The 23,290-nt window shown below is 60.9% G+C and overlaps 4 protein-coding genes across 7 annotated transcripts; 2 read left to right on the top strand and 2 right to left on the bottom strand.

Annotated features, from left to right (window-relative positions):
- The first annotated feature begins 198 nt into the window (after window positions 1-198).
- IL6R (interleukin 6 receptor) lies at window positions 199-3,633 on the top strand. The gene is given in 11 exon segments (XM_079329423.1): window positions 199-345; window positions 1,000-1,245; window positions 1,328-1,451; window positions 1,784-1,968; window positions 2,048-2,058; window positions 2,060-2,209; window positions 2,279-2,423; window positions 2,504-2,547; window positions 2,668-2,749; window positions 2,831-2,936; window positions 3,014-3,633. Coding segments are annotated over 11 exon segments (1,371 nt in total). The 5' UTR covers window positions 199-257; the 3' UTR covers window positions 3,204-3,633.
- Window positions 3,634-4,090: 457 nt separating this feature from the next.
- Window positions 4,091-8,472, bottom strand: SHE (Src homology 2 domain containing E). The gene is made up of 6 exons (XM_079329429.1): window positions 7,488-8,472; window positions 6,765-6,891; window positions 5,674-5,982; window positions 5,089-5,239; window positions 4,867-4,986; window positions 4,091-4,477 (listed from the first exon to the last, which is right to left on the bottom strand). Exons 1-6 carry the CDS (start codon window positions 7,869-7,871, stop codon window positions 4,291-4,293), a joined length of 1,278 nt encoding a protein of 425 aa, XP_079185555.1. The 5' UTR covers window positions 7,872-8,472; the 3' UTR covers window positions 4,091-4,290.
- Window positions 8,473-10,861: 2,389 nt separating this feature from the next.
- On the bottom strand, window positions 10,862-18,827 carry UBE2Q1 (ubiquitin conjugating enzyme E2 Q1). Of its 2 annotated transcripts, XM_079329425.1 has the most exons (13): window positions 18,380-18,827; window positions 17,312-17,416; window positions 16,928-17,032; window positions 16,567-16,617; window positions 14,588-14,728; window positions 13,946-14,030; window positions 13,497-13,557; window positions 12,514-12,604; window positions 12,374-12,432; window positions 12,088-12,136; window positions 11,856-11,951; window positions 11,666-11,732; window positions 10,862-11,287 (listed from the first exon to the last, which is right to left on the bottom strand). In XM_079329425.1, exons 1-13 carry the CDS (start codon window positions 18,803-18,805, stop codon window positions 11,256-11,258), a joined length of 1,368 nt encoding a protein of 455 aa, XP_079185551.1. In that variant the 5' UTR covers window positions 18,806-18,827; the 3' UTR covers window positions 10,862-11,255. The 2 variants fall into 2 exon arrangements, with proteins under 2 accessions (XP_079185551.1, XP_079185552.1); XM_079329426.1 differs by lacking the exon at window positions 14,588-14,728.
- Window positions 18,828-19,057: 230 nt separating this feature from the next.
- CHRNB2 (cholinergic receptor nicotinic beta 2 subunit) lies at window positions 19,058-22,457 on the top strand. Of its 3 annotated transcripts, XM_079329384.1 has the most exons (6): window positions 19,058-19,435; window positions 19,964-20,109; window positions 20,196-20,240; window positions 20,484-20,593; window positions 20,714-21,671; window positions 22,202-22,457. In XM_079329384.1, exons 1-6 carry the CDS (start codon window positions 19,393-19,395, stop codon window positions 22,370-22,372), a joined length of 1,473 nt encoding a protein of 490 aa, XP_079185510.1. In that variant the 5' UTR covers window positions 19,058-19,392; the 3' UTR covers window positions 22,373-22,457. The 3 variants fall into 3 exon arrangements, with proteins under 3 accessions (XP_079185510.1, XP_079185509.1, XP_079185511.1); XM_079329383.1 differs by lacking the exon at window positions 19,058-19,435 and having other exon boundaries at window positions 19,452-20,109; XM_079329385.1 differs by lacking the exon at window positions 19,058-19,435 and having other exon boundaries at window positions 20,024-20,109; window positions 20,376-20,593.
- Window positions 22,458-23,290: the final 833 nt, after the last annotated feature.

Raw genomic sequence — 23,290 nt, 5'->3', positions numbered from 1 at the left:
GATAATTTATGACGAGTTTCTGTCTGGCGGAATAATATAATTTTATGGTTCTTGATGAAAAAACAAAACAAACAAAAAAAAATTAATTAAAAAAAGCAAATGCAGTTCTGCGGAGGTTCTGCCATGTCCCGTGTCCGGGGGAGGGTCCGGCGGGTGGGGGCGGTGTGCGCTGCCCGCCCCCGGGCGCACGTGCCGCCCCGCCCCGCCGGTTTCACAACCGCGGCCCCGCCGATGTTTTCCTGCCCGGCACCGGGCGCATGGCGCGGCCGCCGCGGACGCTGCTGCTCGTCCTTCTCCGCCTCCTGCTCCGCCTCGCCGCCGCCGGGCGGCCCTGCGGCCCCGCCAGTGAGTGCAACGGGCACCGGGCAGGGAGGGAACGGGGGTGGCCTGAGCCTCTCCCGGTACCGGGCCTCATGGGTGCGGGCACGGCGAGGGGACGGACACATGCGGTTCCCTGCGGGGCCCGGGAAGGCGGGCGGGCGGTGCGGGGCACCCCGGCAGTGCCGGGAGCTCGGGCTGGGGTGCTGTGTCCCGGCTGCGGGCTGGGTGCTCCGTGCCGGGCACTGGGTGCTGTGTTCCGGGTGCTGGGCGCATTCCCGGCAGCAGGAGCCAAAGGAGCTGCAGGTTCGCGCTGGCCACTGACCTTTGGAGGGAGCCGGGAGCGCTGCCCGCGCCTGAGCCGGGCCGCCAGCCAGTGCGGTCATTAACTCCTCTGGCAATGGATCCCCGCCGGGGACTGCCGGGACCACCAGTCTGTGCTCCCCACCACCAGACCCCTCAATGCACAGCCCACCAGCTGCTGTGGTGCCCATTCCTACTGTGATGCCAGGGGTCCAGTACCCCCCTAGTGAGAAACCACTGCCACTCTCCAGCTCAGTGCCCTGACCCCCAGCAGTCACTGCACACAGGGAGCAGATGATGGGGTGCCTTCCATCCCCAGGGACACCCACTGCTCCTGGGGTCTCATCTCCATGGCCGGGTCCCCTCTTGTCCCTGCAGGACTGCCACGGGACACGGTGTTGGGCCGCCTGGGAGCCAACATCACACTGACCTGCCAGGACCAGGTGCCTGCAAATGGCTCGGTGCTGTGGCAGGTGGAGGAGCAGGGGGCAGCAGGGGGCTGGGGCCGGCGGCTGGCCGAGGGGAACACGCTGCTCCTGCAGCACCTGCGCTACGAGGACTCCGGGCACTACAGCTGCTCCCTGGGGAGCCACCTGCTGCGCTCCCTGCGGCTGCTGGTGGCAGGTGGGTCCACGCTGGGGTGGCAACGTCCCTGGCAGCATTGCCTGTGATGGCCCCTGTCCCCCAGCACCTCCCTGCCTTGCAGAGTCCCCTGAAACTCCCCAGGTCTCCTGCTACCGGCGGAGCCACGACAAGGATGTGCTGTGTGAGTGGCCACAGCAGGAGAAGCCGTCCCCAGGGACACGGGCGACGCTCTGGGTGAAGCGGAGGTGGGTGCTGTCACTGCATCCACTGTGGGCTGGGACCCCAACAGGACAGAGCCTGTCCCTCTGCATGGACCCTTTTCCTGGTGCCATCTGGGACCCCATTGCTCAGGATGCTTGCCTCCCTGCAGACCCTTTCTTCCCCAGCAGCTGCTGGTAGCTGAGAGTCCACAGCACGTGATGTGTTTCTTCCCCATGGCTCCATTCCCCATTGCTTCCTGGGACCCCATGGCACAGAATATATCCCTCCCCACAGCCCCTCTCCCTCTCCCACATATCCCCATGGCTGCCCTGTGCCTAGAGCATGCTGCAGCCCCCCCTGAGCTATCACCTCACAGGTTTGTGGCTGAGAATGCCACAGAGCAGCGGTGCCGCTACTTCTCCAAGGCACGAAAGTTCGTTTGCCGGCTGAAGGTGCCACCTGGCACTGATGACACCAGACACCTCGTGGTGTCCACATGTGTCAGCAACAGCGCTGGTGGCTCTGCTGGCAAAGACAAGATCATCACCCTCAGCAGTGTCCGTGAGTGCTGCTGCTGTTGCTGGGAGCTGGGGTGGCTGAGGGTGCAGGTGAGGCCCTAAGCCCCCCGTTTCCCCAGCAGTGAAGCCAGACCCCCCCAGTCAATGTGACAGTGGAGGCTCTGGAGAAGGCGCCGCAGCGGCTGCAGGTGAACTGGTCCTACCCCCCATCCTGGGACCCCCGTTTCTACTGGCTGCGCTTCCAGGTCCGCTACCGCCCCGAGCCCGCCCCGACCTTCATGGAGGTGAGACCCTGCTTGCTGGCGTGTTTTCTGTCCCTGGCCAGACTACCCCCAGCCCTGTGTCCCCTGCAGGTGGATCAGGTGACAACAACGTGGCTGGACATCCGTGACGCGTGGCGTGGGATGAGGCACGTGGTGCAGGTGAGGGCCAAGGACGAGTTCGGCCACGGCGCGTGGAGCGAGTGGAGCCAGGAGGCTGTGGGCACCCCCTGGACAGGTAGGAGGGGATCCTGGGGTCCTGAGACTGGGGGCTCAGCATGGGGTCTCCCAGTCTCACGCTCCCCACTCACTGTGCAGACCCTTGGGACCTCACCTCTGAAATGGAGCCCTTCAGCTCACAGGTAACGATGCTCTTGGCCCTGGGAAGCATCACACACACCTGGATGGATCTCCATGTGGGACAAGGGGACACCAGGGTGTGAGGGCTGACCTGTCCCATTGTGCCACTACACCTTTTGCAGGTCCCCATGGAAGATGGCACCTATGGGGTAACACTGTCCCCCAGGCTCTTCGGGGAGGATGATACTAATGGTGCTGGTGGGTTCCTGGACTGAGGGTGGAGGGCAGGGACACCCAGGTCCCTTATCCTCACAATGAGCCCATCCATTCTCTCTGTGTCAGGGTCTGTCATGGAATCCAGCACCCATCCTGTGGCCTTCCCCTATGCCTTCCTGGTCACTGGGGGAAGTCTGCTCCTTGGCATTGCCCTGTTTGTTGGCATTGTGGTGAGGTGAGTGCTGGGGAGCTGATCTGGGGGGGCTCTGTCTGCCCTCCTCCCTGACCTGGCTCCTCTCTTCTCCCCTGCAGGTACAGGCAGACATGGTGGACAAGCAGGCAGGAGACAACCAAGCCAGAGGGCGAGGGGCAGCATATGCTGGTCCCCCTAGGCCTCCCCCATCCCACACTCAGTGATACCCCTCTGCTCTCACACCCTGCCCCCTCAGCCCCTGGAGTACTCCACACGACTCAGGCAGATTTTTCCTCCTCAGGGCACTAGTCAGGGGCTGAATATGCTGGTAGGTGCTTGGGGGTTGGATGGGGGGCCCCAGGGCTGCCATGTGGCATCTGGGAGCAGTTCCCCCCCACTATCTGGTGGTTCTGTGGCTGGGACAAGCCTCTGAGGAGGAGAATCAGTGCCACCCCCCATGGAGAAGCAGCTGGGAGAGGCCCCAGAGTGAGTCCTGGGGGCACCTTCAGCACCATGGCCAAGCTGGCGTGGCCAGGAGTGACAGCGCTGGAAGTGTGGCTGCACCAGAGCTCGCCCAGGATTGGGTTTGGGGGTCCCCAGGGAAGGGCCTGGGGGTCAGGGAGGGAAGGCCTGGCTGGATCAGGCCCCCATACCTCTGCTCCAGCCCCCTCAGGGCTCCTTTTCAAAGCATATGTTGGGGAAACAAGACAATGTGACTCAAATAAATGCTTTGGATTTATACTGGAATGGATGCTGGGAGGGGGGTAACAGAGGGGTTGCTGCAGCCCTCCCATTGCCTGGGACTGGCTGCAGTGGGGTTTCACCCTCACTTCATTCACCCCCTGCCTTCTGTGCCCTGTAGCTCTGCCCCCCATGTACCCCATGTTTCACTGGTGCCTCCCAGGCTGTACCCCGATGCTGTGCCACAAACCCCCTGCCCACACCCCCAGCCCATGCTGGGTTGTGCAACACCCCATGGAGCTGCAGCTGCACCCAGGCAGGAAACCACAAGCCGAGGGGAGAGGGTGCTCAAGCACCCATGGGACAGGGTTCTGCTTCCCTTCTGCTGGCCTCCTGCTATAAAAAGCCTGGCAGGATGCAGATGTGCTGCTGGGGGAGCCCCAGTACCTCTGGCCCCCAAAACTGGTGAGTCCTGCCAGCACAAGGTGAATCCCTGTCCACAGGACCACTGCTGCTTCCCAGCCAACACGTTTATTTTACTAGATCATTACAGGTCCCAGTCTCACCGCGGGCTCCCACCTCAGGCACGTGGGAGGTTCTGGCACAGGGTGGTCGGGATTTGTCCCAGCAAAAGGGGGACAGCCCTGCTGGAGTCCAGGAGTCCCTTGAGGACCGGAGATGTGACAGATGCCCATGGCTGCCTCAGTCGCAGACGCTAATGCAGCTTGCAGTGGACGGGGTGCAGCAGGGCCATGTGCTCAGCCCCCTTGAAGGGCAGCTTCTCGGTGGAGTAGTAGTGCACAACCTCCGGGATGCTGGCGAAGACGCCGCTGGCCTGGCTGAGCGTGTACTTGTTGTCCTTGGTCTGGGCCACGATGATGTGGACGCAGCCCTGGCTGGTCCTGGGGGCCGGCAGGCATCAGCGCTGCCGCCAGCCCCCCCGGCGCCCGCCTGCCCCGCGCCGTATCCACCCCTGTTTGTTCCCGTCCCGCTCTGATTGTTTCGGCTCCAGGGGCTGCACTTCCTCAGGAAGGAAACGCCGCTGGCGCTCCCGACAATGTGCCGGGGAGGGGGACACGCCGTACAACCCCCCCGCCCCAGCCCCACACCAGGACGCCTGGGTCCCCCCCTGGATCAGGGGGTGCCGTCCCTGGGGATCTGGGCGCTTCCTCCCCATCAGGGCTTTGCTGTGAGCAGCCAGGGGTGATTCCTGCCGCGGCACCGCCCCAGACTGGGGATTCACCCCATCCCCCGGTCCGAGCCCCCCCGGTCCGGGCAGCCCCACACTCACTTGAGCGCGATGGAGTACTTGCCGCTGCCGCTCTCGCTGGTGCGCACCAGGTACCCGGCCTCCCGGCACGGCTGCAGCCGGCTCTCGGCCTCGGCACGCGTGATGGCCCCGTGGAACCAGCTGCGGGGGGACAGCGGGTCGGGGCGCTGAGCCGCGCCAGAACATCAGGCATCCATCCCTCCCCGCCCCGCTGCCCACGCGTGGATCGCTCCCACAACTCACGGCTGTTTCTCCAGTGCCAGGGCAGGGTCCACCCGCTCCCCCTCGCTGTGCTCGGTGCCCGCCGGCTTCAGCATCTTGGGGGTCCAGCTCTTCTGGCGTAGATGCTGCCGCAGTGTCTCCTCCTTAGGGCGCTCCGAGCCCTCGAACTGGACTGGGAGGGACAAGATGTGAGCCCCCAAAGCCCCACCTCCGATCCCATCCCTAGCTCCATCCCTGTCCCCAGCCCCAGCACCTTCCCAATGCCAGTCCCAAACCCTTCTCCAACCACGTGCCTGTCCCCATCTGGTCCAACACCCCACCATGAAAAGAGACATCTTGTTACATCAGGTTGTTCAGAGCCCCACCCAACCTGACCAGGCAGGCATCACCTCTGGGCAACCTGTGCCAGTGCCTTGCCACCCTCAGCTCAAGAGAATTCTTGTATCTAAAGTGCCCCTGACAGTCAAAAACCATTGCATCTTGTCCTCTTGTGACAAGCCCTGCGAGAAACTCTGTTCCCATCCCTGTCCCTGTTGCTGTCCCCATTCCCATTCCATGCCTGTCCCTCCCCCCCATCCTCATTCCCATCCTGTCCCTGTCCCCTACCTGACAGTGCTTTGACAATCTGCTCCTTCTTCCACTCCCAGGGCTGCTCATACTCCCCCGCCGGGCGCTCGTCGTTCTCGGGCAGGCGCCCATCACCAGCCCTCCCCCTGCGCTCTGGGGTCCCCCCGGCCACCCCCTCCCCAGGCTCATAAGGGGTGTCATAGAGCTGTGGCCCCTTCCCTGCCACTTCCTTTCCCCCTGGTCGTTTGGCAAGATCCATTTTGGCACCCCCCTCCCCAGGCTCTCCAGGGCCGTCCAGCAGCAGGATGGCTTTGACCAGGGGGTCCTTGGAACCACGACGACGAATTTCTGTGGGGAAGAGGGATGCTGGGTCAGGGGTGTGTCTGTGTGTGTCCCCCCCACTCCCATACCAGCCCCCAGTGAGGGATGTGTGCTGGGGACCCCACGGCGGCAACGCCCCACTGGGAACCAGCTCGGGAGGAGCTGGAGCAGGAAGGGGCCCATCCTCATGGCGCCTGCTCTGCTGTCCAGCCCCGAGGCTGCTGGCGCCACAGGCACGGACCCACGGCCGTGGGGCCAGCTGGGCTCCGTGGCAGCAGGATGCTACACCCCGAGATGCAGCTCAGCCGTTCGGGGGGACGCCCCAGGGGCTCACCCCTCCCAGCCCCCTGCTTCTCCCCACGGCGCCAGTCTTTGCCTAACAGCCCGGGCTGCCCCGCACGGAAAAAAAACATCAGCAGCAAATCTTTTATTTCCAGCTTCCGGCCCAGTCAGTTCCTGTTGTTGTGGCCAGCTGGACAGTGGCCACGCCAGCCGGGGTGTCTCTGGCTGGGGGGCACGGCCATTGGGAACTCTTGGGGGGTGGAACCCTGGGGTGACAGGGGGGCACCGAGGGCTCTGCACTGGCCGCATGTGCCCGTTGGGTGCTGGCAGCGGGTCACGGACGCGGCCAGCACGGGTCAGTGTCCGGCCTTGCTCCCACTCCTTATCTGGCCCTGCGCAGCCGCAGGAAGCTGCAAGCAGCTTTCCTGTTCCCGGAGCCTCCTGCACCGGGTGGCTCCAAGGGCAGCCACAGGCTCCTGGCTGGGGAGCGGTGCCAGCTCTGGGACACGGTTCAAAATGGCACATACCTGTGATCATCTGCTGGGCATCGTAGGGCTCCATGTACCCATCGTTCTCCCCCAGGCGCTCGGCGTCCCGCTGCCCCTTGGTCCTCTTGGCATCATAAGGGTCTGCATAATCCTCCAGGATGATGACCTGAGCAGAGAATAGGCATTGCTGGCCTCAGAGGGCTGCAGGAGTCCCAGCAGCACTGAGCCAGGCAGGGAACAGGCACACTGCAATCCCCAGGGAAGGATGGTGGCTCATCTGGGGTAAATGGAGCTCTGCCACAACCCCAGATGCACCCACTGGCACCTTTGGGTGGGGGCAGTCCAGACCATTCCTATGTATACCTCAGTGGTGGTGAGGAGCCTGGGGGGAGCTCTGGGACCCTTTTGGGTGACAGCAATCCCCCAGCTGGCTCCCAGTCCTCCCAAGGCTGTGCAGGGAGCTTTCCAGAAAAGCTTTACAACAGCCTTTGTTTAACCAGCAGCTGAGCTCTGGGGTCACACTGGGATGGGACATGTGGGCCGTGATGAGGATGCCCGATGACCCCCCCACCCCCACATGGCTGATGAAGGGCAGTTGGGATGAAGGAAGCTTTGAAGGAATTCAAAGGCAATGAAGCCGGGCAGGATAAAAGGATGAAGTCAGCCAGGCTAATGAGTCGGAGACCAAATTAGTTAAAGCTGCCGATGCTTCACACTCCCCACATCTCCCCCTCTGCCCCCAGCTCCCAGTCCCTGCCTTACCGTCTCTGTCTTGGGGGGCTTCCCCTTGTCCTGCTCGGGGGCAGGCAGGCTGCCAGGCAGGGCTCCAGCGTTCCCCTTCCCGTTCTTCTCGGAAGCCTCCACCTTGATGAGGCGGTTGATGTAGGTTTTGGAGGGTCCCTCTGCTGTGCCTCCCTCCACTCTGGAATTCTTCCTCATCTTCCCGGTGGCGGCCTGGAGCAGACCCTGCAGGTTGTCCCTTGACAGCCGGCTGCCCCCTTCCTTGCCGCCCCCAGCCGCCCGGTAGCCCCCCAGCTCAGCGGTTGAATTCTTGCGGCTCTTGCCGAGGCTCCCGCTGCCCGGCCGAGCCCTCTCCGAAACCGTCTTCAGGTTGGATGGGAACTCCTTGAACCACTTGGCCGCCATGGAGCCGGGCAGTCGCAGGGTCCCCCGGGGCTCCTCGGCACCCCACGGCCGCCCCGCCGGCTCGGGGCCGCCTCAGCCCGGCTCAGCCCGGCTGCCCCCAGCCCAAGAACCGGGACCCGCGGCGGCCCGGGGCCAGCCCGGGAGCGGGGCTGCGGCCGGGGGACCGGGGCCTCCGTGCGGGGCTCCAGGCGTCCTTGGCCCCGGCGGGGACAGCTGGGGGGTCCCCAGGGGTGCCGGCTCCTGGGGCCCTCGGCGGTGCCTGGCCCCGGGGAAGGGTCTCGCAGCGGGCCGGGGTATCCGCTCCAGCAATGGGCTGAGCCGGGGGGTCTCGCCGGCTGTCGGGGGAGTCCGGCCGGGGCAGTCCCGGGCAGGGTCCAGGGGGCTCGGCGGGGTCTCTCCGAGCTCGGGGGGTCCCGGCCGGGGACGGGCAGCCGGGGGGTCCCGTCGCGGCTCCTCGGCGGGGCCCGTCTCCGGGGGCACAGGGGCTTCGGCGAGGGGTCAGGCTGGCCCGGGGGGCCCCATGCAGCGGCGACGGGATGGGCCGGGGCCGGCGGGGCCGGGGCCGGAGGGGCCGGAGGGGGCGGCAGGACCGGCGCTCCCCGCCCAGATCCGGAGGGGGCGGCCCCGGGGAACCAGCCGGACAGACGGACAGACAGCACGGCCCCGGGAGCGTGGGAAGAGATGGAAGCTCCGGTGGGGCTGAGAGAGCTGGTGCCCCTCCCTGCCTGGCTGATGGATCCCGCGGATGGAGGGTACGGGCGGACCCCGGGCAGAGACCCCACGGACAGCGCAGATCTGCGTGCGGGGTCTCTCCACCGACCCTGGGCATGGGCTGTGTGCTCTCGGTGTGTGTGCACAGCCCCTGAGCACCGCCTGGCAGGGCTGTGTGTCCTGTGAACGCAGCCGGTGTCCCGCTCTCTGCCGCTGTTCACACCGCAGCTGCCCAAGCTCTGCGTCACTTTGCCAGGAGCGCGGCACAGCCCGGTGGTTTGTCTTCCTTACAACAGCAACCCCTCCCGTTTTACCACTGCAAAGAGGAGAGGGTTTTGTGCAAAATTGCTCCCACAGGCCCCAGGATGGGAATATGGGGCAGGACAAGGGCTCTTCTTCTGCCCAGGGGGAGGTGCTGGGTGCTGGCAGCGCCATGGGCAGTGATGGAATTACCGCGCTGGTGCTGCTGGGCGGGATGTGCCCGGCAGTGATGCGGTGCCACTGGCAGGCTGGTGCCTGAACTGCCACTGCAATCTCCTCTGGCTCCAGCTTCACCTTTCTGAGGCCTAGGAAAATTCTTCTTCCCCACCAGTGCTGGTTCCTTTTCTTTCCTTCAGAAGGCAGACTTCAATTTTTATGGGGCCTCAATACAGGCAGCACCGTCCCAGTCATTTTGTGCAGCTTTGTGCTGCTGTGGTGTTCACTCCAATGTGCCACATGTCCCCTTCAGGAATTCTTCCCCCATCCTTGCTGTCTGCCAGCTCCCACGGGGAAAGGCTTTGGCAGTGGTGACAGATGGCACTGCACACTCCTTCCCTGAGCCATCCTGGTGGCAATAAGGGATGGGTGCTGGCTGGGCAGGTGTGCACAGACAGGAGAGGCAGATGGTCTGCTAGACACCTGCTCCTGCTGCACTTGCAGCCTCAGTGCTTGGCAGGTCAGATCCTGGTGACAGTGTCCTGCAGGGCCCTCTCCAGTTCTGCCCATCCCAAACTGTTAAACTGCCACGAGCTCTCCAACTACCCTGGCATAACCCAATCCAACCCAACCCCAGCGCTGGGCTCAGCAGAGCAGCCCCTACTTCCCCAAAGAGAAAGCCCCACAGTGATTTAAATCTTCATTAAGCTGACTTAACCCATGACCTAGCAGGTTCCTAAGCTAAAGGTGGGAGCTGAGAGCAGCTACCTCTGCTTCCCCAGCCCCAGCTACCATGAACAGTGTGGGAGAGGACACAGAAGCCTGAGAGGTGCTGGTCTGGGCTGGAGGACACAGGGCAGAGTGCTCAGCTTCACAAATCCTCTGGTCCTTCAGCAAAGCACTTAAAAATAGTCCCCAAGCTGAGGCCAGAGCCACTCCTGCAGCCGTCAGTAATCCCTCTCCTAACAGCATCTTTTTATTCCAAGGCTCAGAGCAGGACAGGGAAACAGCTGCTGAAGTAGATAATGGAGTTCTGAGGCTCTTTGATTTTCTAATGACTTTTATTCAAACACAGTGAATTAATATGCATGGTTCCATCTTTGACACTAGTGCATCAGTCCTGTCCTCCAGACGAGGACATGGCCCAAGTTAGAGGAGCTCCAACAGCCACATCTCCTTCCAGCAGACTCCAAAAAGGGCCCTGGGGATTCAAGACAACAGGCCACAACTGCAGCAACCCCATCCACAGAGGGCTGGAGTACAAAGGCGAGCAGGAACAACAGCTTAAGGGAAGTAAAATAAAACCCCATAGAACAGGGTGTTCTCTGCTGGAATAGGTCCTGGGCAGGGATGGGAGCAGGGGCAGCACAGAGCAGTGCCCACTCCCTGCAGCAGCTTCCAGCCACAGCCCAGCAGGGATGGGAACAAGGGCTCAGCCTCCACGTGTGGCTAGTGGGGAGAAACAGGACAAAGCTCAGGCCTCAGCTCATCTTACTGCTTGGCAAGAGGACAGGGAGAAGTGTGGGGTGGGAGCTGGCAGCCCTGTGATACACCCACAACCCCTTCCTCCACTGCAGAGGAGAGGACAGCCTCACAGAACTCTGTGCTTCAAGTTGTAAGTCTGCAGTTTATAGAGAAAAGCTGGGTTTGCCCAGGGAAGATGAGGCAGAAACCCTGCTCCCTTAATGCCAAAAACAGAAAAGGGCTTTTCCTCTTCCAAGGCAGTTGTGCCAAGTCTTCCTGCAGGGTTTGGGCCCAACCACAGCTCCACTGATGGCCCCACCCTGGGACCAAGGCTGCAGCAGGGTTTGCAGGGCACAACCCACCCAGCAGGAGCCTGGGAAAAATTAGTTAGACCAGCATTCTCAAATTAACAAACTGTAATTTTTCTCCAAAGATACATTTTCCATACACATCCATCATACACCGTAACAAAAAAAAGCAGTGTACATGAAATAAGAAAATAAATTAAATCCATAGCATAGGTAAGGAGGATGCTCTAGACTGGAGTAGAGTCAAAAGTTTCCAGCAATACAAGAGGCTCAAGAGTTTGTTTTAACAAGAATGCCTGCTAGCATGGGCCCAGCAAGTGTTCTGGGTCAGTCCAACTCCTTAAACAGTTATTTAGAGTTTTGAACAGCCAGTATTGTCCTGCAACAGGCAGAGCTATTACATCCTGGGAGAAAGCCAAGAGGCATCACTAAGATCCAAGTAGAGCATCCAGAAGATATTCAGATTGGTCCTGCAGCATCCACACTAGCCATCCTCCTTGGGTGGTGTATACCAGCCTGAAATGAGGAGAGATCTGTGAGGGAGGAAACTGCATTGGCAACGAGAACCTGCACCTGCAAAAACCTGCTGAAAGCAGCCAAGTGCCACTTCCAAAGGGCCACATACCCCCATGACTGGGAGGTTTCCCCTTTGGTTCACTTCCCAACACCACACAGGCAATCACAGAATCACTGAGGTTGGAAAAGACATCTCAGATCATCAAGCCCAAGCAATCAGTGAGGTGCAGCAGCACTCTGCAGCCACACTGTTACAGCAGCTGCCACTGCTGCTGTCACCTCCACACTTCAGACAGGGAAAAACTCAAGTGTGGCTTGTCTGGGGAGGCCACACAAGCAGGGGAAAAGACAATGCAGGCCCTCTCCTCTCCTCCTTACCATTTTTCTCATGGATCTGAACCAGGGATTTGTAGGACTGCTGTGCTCTTGTCAGGCTGTACTGGTTCTGCAAGGGAAGGCAAGGAGACCATCAGTCCAGCAGGAACCTTGGGGAAGCCACCCCCCACACCTTCCCTGTGCTGTGCCTCCATCCACCACCCCCCATTCTCCCACACTGTCCAGCCCCTACCTTGTTGGCTCCAAATTGTACTCGTGCTTTCCCTTTCACCAGCGTTGCACTGATCTGCATGATCACTGACTCGATGGAGTAGGCACTACTCCAGCCCTGAGGGATGAAACACATGGTGAGGCCAGACCCACCCCACAGGGAGTGCAACCAAAGGGCTTTCCTCAGCCCTGGCAGGCTGGTACAGCAGGAGTGTCAGGAACAGGGAGTGTGATGGGCAGAACAGCTACCCCACCTGTTTTGTAAGCAGCTCCATGCAGATGGCACCACCACCCAAAACATACCTGGGGAGAAATCAAAGTTACTGCACAGACAGATGTGATTGTACCCACCCACTGCTCCAGAGGTGAAACATCATCTCTGATTAGATTTCTCATGGAAAAAATATGCTAAAAACTTCACTATCACTGTCTGCTTCCCAATGGCAAATCCATGTCAGGGAAGTCATAGGATTGCACAGCACTGGATAAACCCAATGAAAAACAGCACAGCAGAGAAGAGAGACACAGATAGTTACTCACCCCCCTGACAGCACCGGGGATACAACCCTTACAAATGGTGGATCAAATGGAAAGTTATCCTGGAATGAGAGAAGCAGAGCACTGAGAAAGGTGTTCCCTGATGCCTTGCAGTCAGGTGTCTCTAGGAGGGGGAGCCTTACTTTAAAAGAAAAGTTGAGGAGGATGAAATCTGTTCCTTCTTTCTCTTTGAGGATTTGGAGATCGTTGTGCAAAGCGCTGTCCTCGTCAACCCTGTGCCAAGAGAAGCCAAAGGCTCAGTCAGGGCCAGGCACTGGGGCCAGCTGTGCTCACTGCCAGCACAGCCAGAGCTGCTGTACCTGCACATCTGGCACTGCCAGCACAGCCAGAGCTGCTGTACCTGCACAGCTGGCACTGCCAGCACACCCAGAGCTGCTGCACCTGCACAGCTGGCACTGCCAGCACACCCAGAGCTGCTGTACCTGCACATCTGGCACTGCCAGTACACCCAGAGCTCCTGTACCTGCACAGCTGGCACTGCCAGCACAGCCAGAGCTGCTGCACCTGCACATCTGGCACTGCCAGTACACCCAGAGCTGCTGTACCTACACAGCTGGCACTGCCAGCACAGCCAGAGCTGCTGCACCTGCACATCTGGCACTGCCAGCACAGAGCTGCTGTACCTGCTCATCTGGCACTGCCACACCCCCAGAGCTGCTGCACCTGCACAGCTGGCACTGCCAGCACCCCTGGCTCACTGAGGGCAATGACACCACGGGTTGCCAGCATGCTGTTTTCACTTTGGAGAGAGGAATCATCACACCCCTTTAAGCTCTCTCAGCCAGCTTAAAAATAAAGGCTGCCTGGCCCAAGGAAAAGGCAGCACTGGTGTCTGGAGGGTGTGAAAGCTCAGGGTTTGCCTGCTACACCTCCTTCTGGACTCTAGGAACAGCACAGACTTGCAGAGTCCTCCGATTACCTCATCCTGTCTGGAGATATCATCTCCTTTTTGCCCTGGAGACAGCAAGCCAGCTGCCTGAGAGAGGCTAACTCAAGGTCTGCTTGGTGCTCCCCTGCCATGCTCATGTCCCATCTGCTCACAGGGACTTTCTGTCCTATCACCAAAACCCACCACAAATGCATGATCCCAAGCTGGGCCACCTACTTCAGGAGTTTGACGTTCCAATCGTACAGGCTGTCATTCACTAGTTCAACTGCATAGTATCCTGCAAGGAGAGCAGAGGGGGGTCACTGTGGGGGGTGGGGGGGAATGAGAGGGGGCTGAGCCATCACCCAGATTTCAAATCCCCTGTCCCCTTCACCAGGAGAGTCCTGAGGGCAGCAGTTTCCTTCTCTGAGTCCCTGGGCTCAGGAAAGGAGTAGGAACACCACCCCCCTCAAAGTCAGATAACTCAGTGACCCACAGCATGCTCCTCACATCCACCCAGCAGTGCAAGGGAACAGACAGGGTAAGGTGGTTTTGTCCACTCTTGACAGAAGCCCAGCCAGCAAACACCAGAGATCCTCCCCCTCAGTTGAGCAGCACCAAGGCCCACTGGGTACCCCACAGGAGGAGAAGGAATCCTCCTCCATGGAGCTCCTGGCAGCACTCACCGCCCTTGAAACTTGGTGATCGGTAAATATCCCTGAGCTCCTTCATTAGCCGGTCAGTGGCCTGCACAGACCCAGACACTGCACCCTGCAAGGAACAGGGAGGGGAAAGTTGTATTGTTATGCTGCAGCCAACCATGGCTATTGATTTATGAGATCAACACCTGAGCTGCAGCTCAGTCCAGCCTCTATACCAGACCATAACCTACCTATCACCTCTCTGTCTGTCCCTTGCCCCAAATATGTCATCCCAGGCAGCACAGCTGCAGCAGAAACACCTCTGTGTCCTCTCTACTGTCTTATAATCTCAGCCCATGGGTACAAAAGCACAACCCACCTCCACAGCCTCAGGGGATCGTGGGGGCACAGCTCCTGGGACACAAGGGAGCCCCAGATCTTGCTGCAGGAGAACTGCTCCATGAGGCACCACTGCCCTGGGGCACCCAATGCTCTCCCTGAGCTGCAGAGGCAGTTCACAGACTTCTCTGCTTCAGCCCCATCAGCCCTAGAGAACTGGTACAGCAGTGCCTTTGGCTGGGAACAGCCCCTCTGATTTAGGGCTGGAGGGCTGGCAAGGGCCTCCATCACTCTTGCCCTTGAGTCCCTCTGCTTCCCCAGCCCACCTGCCCACTGGGTGACACGTACATTTAAGTAATCTTGCCTCTGGTTCTTTTTTATTTTCTCTAAAATGGCCAGGTTTTCTTTCCCAATGCCTTCATCCTCTGTCTTTCTCCCATCTGCTGGCTCTTCCTCTTTCATCTCATAGTGGTCCAAGTCCTCAGTGTCCTGGGAAGGGAAGAGGAAAGCTCAGAGATGTGCTTTTGTTCCTCCCTGCCCTGAGTACTGCGCTGCCCTGACCCAGGAAGGATTCCCAGTGCAACTCTTCCACCCCAGCTCCTGATCTGATGTACAAATAGAGTGGAAGACACAAGGTCTGGGCATTCAATTGGGCTCATGAGAGCTCTTTGTTTGCTGGATTCTCCCCTGCCATGTCTCATGCCTGTTTACACAACAAGCCATTAGTCTCTCCCTCCTCAACAAGCCCCATGTCACTGAGTGACCCTGGATCTTGGCACACCCATGGCTTCAACAGCTTGTGCCACGCTGCTGGATGGCTGGAACAAAGCACAGCCCCTTGCTGCAGTGCTGCCAGGCCACCTGGGCCCCTTCACTAGCCAAACCCCAACAGGGACACACAGGTCACCAGCACCACAACAACAGACCCTTGCACCCAAACCCAGCTACACTGGATGTTATTCCCTCAACAAGAGTGGGTATTTCACAGCATGCCTCCCTCTAGATCAGCTCAGCACACCCCAAGTGTAGTTCCTGACCCCAGAAGAACCTTTGCCCCACACTGTTTCCCACAATAACACATGGCAATGCAAGAACCTGATGGGGAAAAAACAGCTGCAGCCATTTGGGCCCACTACAGAAATCTGTCCCCACACACACAAGGTTCAGCTGGCTGGAAATGGCTGTGGGTATGCACAGCTCCAGTGCTGGCACTAAATCCTCTGAGCAAGCATTTCCTCTGGCCTCTCTGGGCTGGTTGTGGCTATTGAGCAGCATTTTTGGAAGGGCTTTGACATTTTTAGACTCACACAGGAAAAGAGATCCTCCTAGAAAATCCCTCGAGTAGATTAACCTGCATAATGAATCTCTGTGCCAGGGCACAGTTCTGCTGCTCCACTCCTCTGGACAAATCCCACTGCTCAGCACAAAACCTTTGCTCCACATCAGTGTTCTCCCTCCACAATGCATGGTGTTAGAAAAAAGCACAAGGGAGAATGCTCAGCTCCTGGGGATTTATTCTCCAGCCCACAGGAGTGGAGGCCTTGCACACGCTGATTTGCCATGAAGCAGCAGATTTACACATTCACAAGGTTATGCTGGTGCCAGTTTAACCCTCCCCCTTTTCCCTGTGGACCCTGGCAAAGCCCAGCCTTAATTTAGCAAGCAATTAACTTTGCTAAACCCCCCCAGGTGCTGGGGTGCTGCTGCTCAGTGACCTGCCCCCAGGCTCCAGGCACTGCTGACTCAGTGCCCGTGCTGCTCTCGTGTGTGAGGCATTGCTAAACGTCACCATGGAGATTCAAGATTATTCCACCCACTTCCACAGCTCTCTAAACTGCAAACCAAACAACCAGAGCCTGTGGGTTCTGCAGCAAGGTGCCCTCAGCCTGCAGTGAAATGTGGCTGCCTCCACCACTCCTGGCAATTAGATCACTTGCACACTCAGCCACCTGACCTCATCCTCTCTGTGGGAGTCCTGTGCAACAGTGACTTCCTTGCCAGCAACAGCAACCCAGAAATCCATCCCTCTCACAGAAATTCCAGGCTTTAGAGAACAGCACATACTGTCCAAGCAGCTCTGCTCACAGCTCATCCACGTGCCTTGGAGGCCACAGCTACACTGCTCAGCCTCTGTGCTCTCCTGGGGTTTTGGAATATCTGGCACCCAGCTGTGCCTCAGAATCCTCAGCAGAAAAATGGCTTTGATCCAAATTTCCCTGTCTGGAGGCCACAAGCTTCTCCCAGACAAGACCCCTGGACCCTCACACCTTTCAGCACCTTTCTCCCTGCACTCAGCTTACATCCTCACACCCTGTGGTGGCACTTACCTCTGGCATCTCTTCATCTTCCTCTTCAGAGGACACCTCTTCCTGGGTGCTCTGTGGAGAGAGAAGGATAGGGATGGAGACTCTGTGGTCAGCATCCTGGGAAAATGCTCTCCTCCCTTCCCAGACACTTCCAAGGTGAGGTCAAACAGGGATATACAAGCAGAACCAAATTAAAAACAAAAGGTAGCCAAGAGCCTTTACAGAAAACAGAACCAAGGCTCAGAAGAGCAGGCTGGCATCACCTGGGACAGAAATCCAACCCCTCACCATATTCCTCCTCTGGTAACCCTTAAAAGCCTCCAGAGCAAACAGCAGGGAACTTGTTTTCTGAGCTCTGGGAGCCTTTCCCTGAGCCACTCACCTGTTCTGCTGGCAGAGGCTGGTCCAGCATTTCAACATCTGGATGTTGGGGGAGGTTGTAGAGTTTGCACAGGTCAGAGATTATTCGCTTCAGGTGCTGCAAAAGCTGTGCAGAGAACAGAGGGTCAGGGAAATGTGGGGATCTCCATGCCAAGCTGAGCCTCAGCACTGCAGCCAGCAAGCAAATACCTCAAGCAGAGGTAGACATGGGTGTAAAATCCCACCCCAGCATCAAACAATGTCAGAGAAGCTCATCCCAAATATCTGGAACATTTATGAGACCAGAGGCAATCCCCACATTGGGCAGCTGTGGACATGCAAGCAGGGAGTTTCCCCCACAAAGCTGTCAGCCCTCCCCTCTCCCAGGCAGCAGAATGTGTCTCACCAATGTATTTCCTTTCCTGACTTCCACCAGCCTCTCCAGGATAGCTGCCAGGTTGGGATCATCTGACTCCACAGACCAGATTGGGGGAACAGCTGGATAAGACTCCTAGAGAGGGGGAGAAGGTGCTGTTGGTGGGATGGAGAGTGTTGTGGTGCACAGAGCAGTGAGCCAGACAGGGTGGGGGGTGAACCTTTGTTTCTGCAAACAGATCTCTCTGGACTGCAGAGATCAGGCCACAAGTGACTGATCCACCCTCCAGCATAAATCTGGGGCTGAGGGCAACACAAACTCCTACTCTGACCATGCTGGGCTGGCTCTGGGCTGTGTCCCCCTGGCCCAGGGTTGAACATGAAGGGAGGACAGTGGGATTTTGGCCACCCCTCTGGCTATGGGGCCATTGAGGGTTGGGAGGCAGTAGAGTCTGGACACTGAGGAGTCCCATGCTACCCTCACAGCCCTGCACCAGGAGTGGCAGAAGAACCTGGCAGCACCCACAGGTGCAGGGCAGAGGCTAAGCAGGCACCTTTAATCCAGGAGAAACACTCCCAACACGCCCCTCCAGAAAAGCCTGGTCATTAGTCCCATTCAGAATCTGCACCAGGGGCTATCCAAGCTCTGCTGGCCATTCTTGCCCGTAGACACACACCAGTTGTAACCTGTGATCAAGCACACCAGTGCCAATCCATGCAGCATCCCGGTGCGAATGACACAGAAAATCAGGGAAACCTCCAAAACAAAACCGAGGGCAGCCTCGCACGCTAAGGGGCTCCGTGAGCGGGGACGAGCAGCTGGAGGCTGCAAACAGCACAGGCAATGGCCAGTTCCCGTACAGGGGATGGCGGGAGTGCCGCGGGCACCGACCCCCGCCTTTCCTCGCTGCCCCGAGGAGCTGCCGGTGGCCCCACAAGGAGGGCCCGGGGGCAGCCGAGCCCCGCAGCCGCCGCAGGGACGTTGGGGCCCGGGCGCAGCTGACCGAGAGCCCCAACGGCGGCAGCCCGGACGCGCGAAGGAGCCGCTGGGCGCCGGGCCCGCCGCAGCCCCGGGCCCGCCGCAGCCCCCGGGCCTCACCGTGATGTTGCAGTGAATGCGGACGGGTCCCGGCGGCGGCCCCCGGGAGGCGGAGGCGCCGGCGCGGGCCCCGGCGCCCGGCACGAACTCGCAGCTGATCTCGTCCGGGCAGGCGCTGCCGATGCGGAACCGCTCGTGACCGCGGTGAAAGATGGACTCGAGCAGCCGCAGCTCCCGCCTCAGGAGCCGCCCGGCGGGGGCCGCCGCCACCTCGGTCCCGCTCCGCCCGGGCCCCCCCGCCGCCGCCTGCGCCCTCGCCGCCTCCTCCGGCCCCGCCCGCTGCATCTTCCCATGGAGGGACCCGCTCCGCCGCCGCCGCCGCCGCAGCCCCGGAGCCCGCCCAAGATGGCGGCGGCACGGCCCCGCTCCCGGAAGTGCCGTCGCCGGAATGGGCGGGGCCGCCCCGCCGAAAGCGTCTCGCGACATCCCGGAAGTGACGCTCCGTAAGCGCGGGAGAAGCGGGCGGGGCCCAGCGGGGGGGGGGGGAGCGCCCCGTAGGGGTCACGTGGGGTCACGGGGGGCACCGGGCACGGCCGGGCACCGGCGGGGACGGGGCGGGAACGGGGATCCCTGAGCACCGGAGGGGACGTGGCGCCCTGAGGCCCGGCGGTCCCGGCTCTGAGACGCGCTACTGGTGTACGGCGGAATCGCGGCGGCTCTGGTCCCGGGTTCCACCCGCTAACTCTGCCCCACCGCTCCGATCCCCGCCCGGGGCTCCGCCGCCCCTCTGCGCCGTGCGGGGGAGCTCGGTGGAGGGCGAGCTGCGAGAGCTCAGAGCCCTCCGCCGTGTTGCCGGGCCGCGGCGGGGCGGAGGCGGGGGCGGCCCCGGGGCCGCTGACGGCGGCGGTGACGGAGCCGGAGCCGGAGCGCGGGGCGGCCCCGGCGCAGCGCCCGGCACCGCCTCCCGCCCGGGGCCGCCCCGCCTGGGCCGCCGCCGGCTCCAGCACCTCGGACAGCGCCCGGCCAGCACCGCGGACAGCGCCGGGCACCGGCGGCGGCACCGGGCCGCCCCCATGGCGCTGCTGCGCGTCCTCTGCCTTCTCGCTGCCCTCAGACGTAAGTGCCGGGGGCTGTGGGGGATGGCACCGGCACGGCGGGGAGGGGAGCGGACCGGGCCGGGCCCCGGGCTGCGCCTGTTGCACGGGGCAGATCCGGAGTGCCGCCGGTACCGGCCCCTCTGCGGTGCCACCGGCGCTCCGCGACCCCCCCGGGGCTGCGCGGCCGCCGTGGGCTCCGGCTCCCCGAGGTGGTGCCAGGAGTGTGGACAGGAGCAGGGAAGGGGTGTCCTGAACCGGCAGGAATGGCGGGGAGTGGCAGGGGAGGGCAGGGAGGAACCCCCAGCCCTGTCCAGCTGCTCGTCCCCAGTCACGGAGCCCCTCAGACCGCCCATTCTCCCCCCGGCCCCTCCTGCTCCGTGCCCGGCTGTGACACCCACACCCCATCACTGTGCACCCCATCACTCCTGCTCTCAGCTGCCAGGCACAGAGCCCCAGGCTGGCTTCGGGCTCTGTCCTGGGGGGTCCCTGGACCCTCAAGGGGGGGCCCTGCCCACCACCGTGGGACTCAGGCTCTGCCATGCCCCAGGGAGCCTGGGCACGGACACGGAGGAGCGACTGGTTGAGTATCTGCTGGACCCTGCCCGCTATAACAAGCTGATCCGGCCGGCGACCAACGGCTCAGAGCTGGTGACCGTGCAGCTGATGGTGTCGCTGGCACAGCTCATCAGTGTGGTGAGTTGGCCAGGACTCTGTCGGGCAAGCAAAGGGGCCCCAAACCCTCCCAGCACCCTGAGTGACCGGCCCCTCTCTCTCTGCAGCATGAGCGGGAGCAGATCATGACCACGAACGTCTGGCTGACCCAGGTGGGCACCCTGGACTCTGAGACCCCTGTGTCCACCTCAGGACTCCCCAGCCTCTGCCTTGAGACCCATCCCTGTCATAGGGAACCCCCCATACACCCTGTGCGGGGCCCTAATGTCTACTCTGTCCTGTCATAGCCTTCCATAAAGCCTGTGTGGGACCCCTGTGTGCCCCTGTCCTGACCCACCCCCTTGCCCCAGGCCCCCATCCTGTGGCTGGGCTGGCCTGATCCCACCTGTCCTCAGGAGTGGGAGGACTATCGCCTCACGTGGAAGCCTGAGGACTTTGACAACATGAAGAAGGTCCGCCTGCCCTCCAAGCACATCTGGCTGCCTGATGTGGTGCTCTACAACAAGTAGGTCATTTTTTGAGGCGTGCTGCATGCTCCCAACCCCACCCAGGGCAGGGGGCCATGTTGTTGTTGTGCTGCTGGGGCTGACAACAGCAGGACTGACAGCCCCTCTCTTCACCCCAGCGCCGATGGGATGTACGAGGTCTCCTTTTACTCCAACGCTGTCATCTCCTATGATGGCAGCATCTTCTGGCTGCCACCTGCCATCTATAAGAGCGCGTGCAAGATAGAGGTGAAGCACTTCCCCTTTGACCAGCAGAACTGCACCATGAAGTTCCGTTCCTGGACCTACGACCGCACCGAGATTGACCTGGTGCTGAAGAGCGAGGTGGCCAGCCTGGATGACTTCACACCCAGCGGCGAGTGGGACATTGTGGCACTGCCAGGGCGGCGCAACGAGAACCCCGATGACTCCACCTACGTGGACATCACGTACGACTTCATCATTCGGCGTAAGCCGCTCTTCTACACCATCAACCTCATCATCCCCTGCATCCTCATCACCTCCCTGGCAATCCTGGTGTTTTACCTCCCGTCCGACTGTGGCGAGAAGATGACGCTCTGCATCTCCGTCCTGCTCGCCCTCACCGTCTTTCTCCTGCTCATCTCCAAGATCGTGCCACCCACCTCACTGGACGTACCCCTGGTGGGCAAGTATCTTATGTTCACCATGGTGCTGGTGACCTTCTCCATCGTCACCAGCGTCTGCGTCCTCAACGTGCACCACCGCTCGCCCACCACGCACACCATGCCGCCCTGGGTCCGCACCCTCTTCCTGCACAAGCTGCCGGCGCTGCTGTTCATGAAGCAGCCGCGGCAGAGCTGCGCCCGCCAGCGCCTGCGCCAGCGCCGGCACACCCAGGAGCGCGCCGCCGCCGCCCTCTTCGTCCAGGCTGGCGCTCGCACCTGCACCTGCTATGCCAACCCTGGTGCTGCCAAGGCCGAGGGGCTCAATGGCTACCGGGAGCGGCAGGGGCAGGCGGCGGCCCCGGGGGCCGGCTGCAGCTGCGGGCTGGAGGAAGCCGTGGATGGCGTGCGCTTCATCGCCGACCACATGCGCAGCGAGGATGACGATCAGAGCGTGAGTCGGGGTGGGCAGCGTGCAGCTGGGATGGGCAGGGCTCAGGGGTGCAGTGTGTGTCCTGGCTCATGTCTGCAACACATGTGCACAAGCAACAAGGGGGACCCTGCTCAGCCCTGTGTCCAGTGAGATCCTGCAGCTTCTGCTTGGGTACGGGGTGCAGCACTGATCCCTGACTGGTTGCTGCAGTTCCAGGCTGAAGCAGCTGCTCTGGAAACCCAGGAAGCTCCCAGGAGGCCTGGCCCTGCACAGCACTGTCACAGGCTGCAGATTTTGCTGAGCACCCCCCCCCCCCCCCCGCCAGCCTGGCTCTGCTCACTGGGGAAATGTTTCCTGGGCTCAGTGGTGCGGGTGACAGCAGGGGGAGTGAGCCCCGCGAGGCCCACAGCAGGCTGGCAGGCAGCCCCAGGAGCTGCAGTGCTGAGGGAGCAGATTCAGGCTCTGAGGATATGCCAAATTCCCAATCAGGGCAGTGTCAGGTAATAGCTGAGGCCCCAGCCTGACCCAGCATTTTTCCTGGCCCCATGCAGGTGAGCGAGGACTGGAAGTACGTGGCCATGGTCATCGACCGCCTCTTCCTATGGATCTTCGTCTTCGTCTGTGTCTTTGGCACCATTGGCATGTTCCTGCAGCCCCTCTTCCAGAACTACACCACCAACTCCCTGCTGCAGCTTGGCCAGGGTACCCCCACCTCCAAATAGCATGGGGAATGGCTAGTCCCAGAGCCAGACAGCTGGGTACTGGGCTCAGGCAGCCCCTGCAAACCAATAAATACTCACAACAGGAGCGGGCTAGTTCCATCTGGTGTCATTTCATCCTACACTGTGCTCTGCGGGCCCAAGAGAGCAGGATGCAGCCAGGGCTGGGGGGAGTCTGGCTCCCTGTGACCAAGGTAAGAGGCTAGGAAGGCATCATCTCTGTAGAAATAAAAACCCAGCTGGCGTGGGAGAGAGCATGGGAGCATGAAACCTGATCCACGGGGATGTGCCCAGCTCTATCCTCTGCTCCTGGGAGCACCAGTTACTCACTGCATCTCTTCTCAGGCCATGTGGGGCCAGAGCCCCTGGCTCCAGCCTGGTGCTGCCAGCCCCTGTGCCAGCTCTGGGGCTCCCAGGAGATGACAGATCTGGAGCAGAGGCATGGGGAGGAGGACAGAGCTGTTCAGCTCTGGCTCCAAGGCGAACACATGGACCAAGCAGGAGGAGGCTATTTTTAGGTCCTACCTCCAGGCAGGGCCAGGGCAGCAAGTGCCAGGGGCTGCTCCAGCTCCATCTTCTGCTCCACTCCAGGCTCAGTGTGCTGGAGCCCAGAGCAGGCATAAGATGAGTTGCACAAGGAAAAGGAAAACACAATTAATCAACCCAAGCTGGGAGCTGCTGGCAACCGAGCCACACCGTGGGTCACTGGGCTGACAGCCACGGCCAGCAGCATTCCCCACACTCCCTTGGCCAGCAGGAATTGGCCTCATTGGGGAAAATTGAAATGGAGCATTTGCTATAAATACCACTAATCCCCGGGGCTGGGGGGAGTGGTGTTGGCAGGGCCTGGCAACACACAGGGCCAGGGGAAGCCGCACGCTAGAAATTAATTTAAATCCCAGCACTTCACCCAGCCAGAGA

This window comes from Erithacus rubecula (assembly GCF_903797595.1).
Source record: "Erithacus rubecula genome assembly, chromosome: 33".
Lineage (NCBI taxonomy): Eukaryota > Metazoa > Chordata > Aves > Passeriformes > Muscicapidae > Erithacus > Erithacus rubecula.
The sequence above is the reverse complement of the archived record's forward strand: the minus strand, read 5'-3'. Positions and strand labels throughout refer to the sequence as shown.

Bases quoted from the DNA above. Each gene is read 5' to 3' on its own strand.
- UBE2Q1 (XM_079329425.1), bottom strand. From the start codon at position 18,805: ATGTCGCGAGACGCTTTCGGCGGGGCGGCCCCGCCCATTCCGGCGACG. The intron at 14,031-14,587 runs GTACGTGTCACC...TGTTCCTTGCAG, and splicing joins AGAGGCAAGATTACTTAAAT to GGTGCAGTGTCTGGGTCTGT. The intron at 12,605-13,496 runs GTAGGTGGCCCA...CTCTTGGCACAG, and splicing joins TGGAACGTCAAACTCCTGAA to GGTTGACGAGGACAGCGCTT.
- SHE (XM_079329429.1), bottom strand. From the start codon at position 7,871: ATGGCGGCCAAGTGGTTCAAGGAGTTCCCATCCAACCTGAAGACGGTT. The intron at 6,892-7,487 runs GTAAGGCAGGGA...TTCTCTGCTCAG, and splicing joins AGCCCCCCAAGACAGAGACG to GTCATCATCCTGGAGGATTA. The intron at 4,987-5,088 runs GTGAGTTGTGGG...GTCCCCCCGCAG, and splicing joins CTGGCACTGGAGAAACAGCC to CTGGTTCCACGGGGCCATCA.
- CHRNB2 (XM_079329383.1), top strand. From the start codon at position 19,459: ATGGCACCGGCACGGCGGGGAGGGGAGCGGACCGGGCCGGGCCCCGGG. The intron at 20,110-20,195 runs GTGAGTTGGCCA...CTCTCTCTGCAG, and splicing joins TGGCACAGCTCATCAGTGTG to CATGAGCGGGAGCAGATCAT. The intron at 20,241-20,483 runs GTGGGCACCCTG...ACCTGTCCTCAG, and splicing joins CGAACGTCTGGCTGACCCAG to GAGTGGGAGGACTATCGCCT.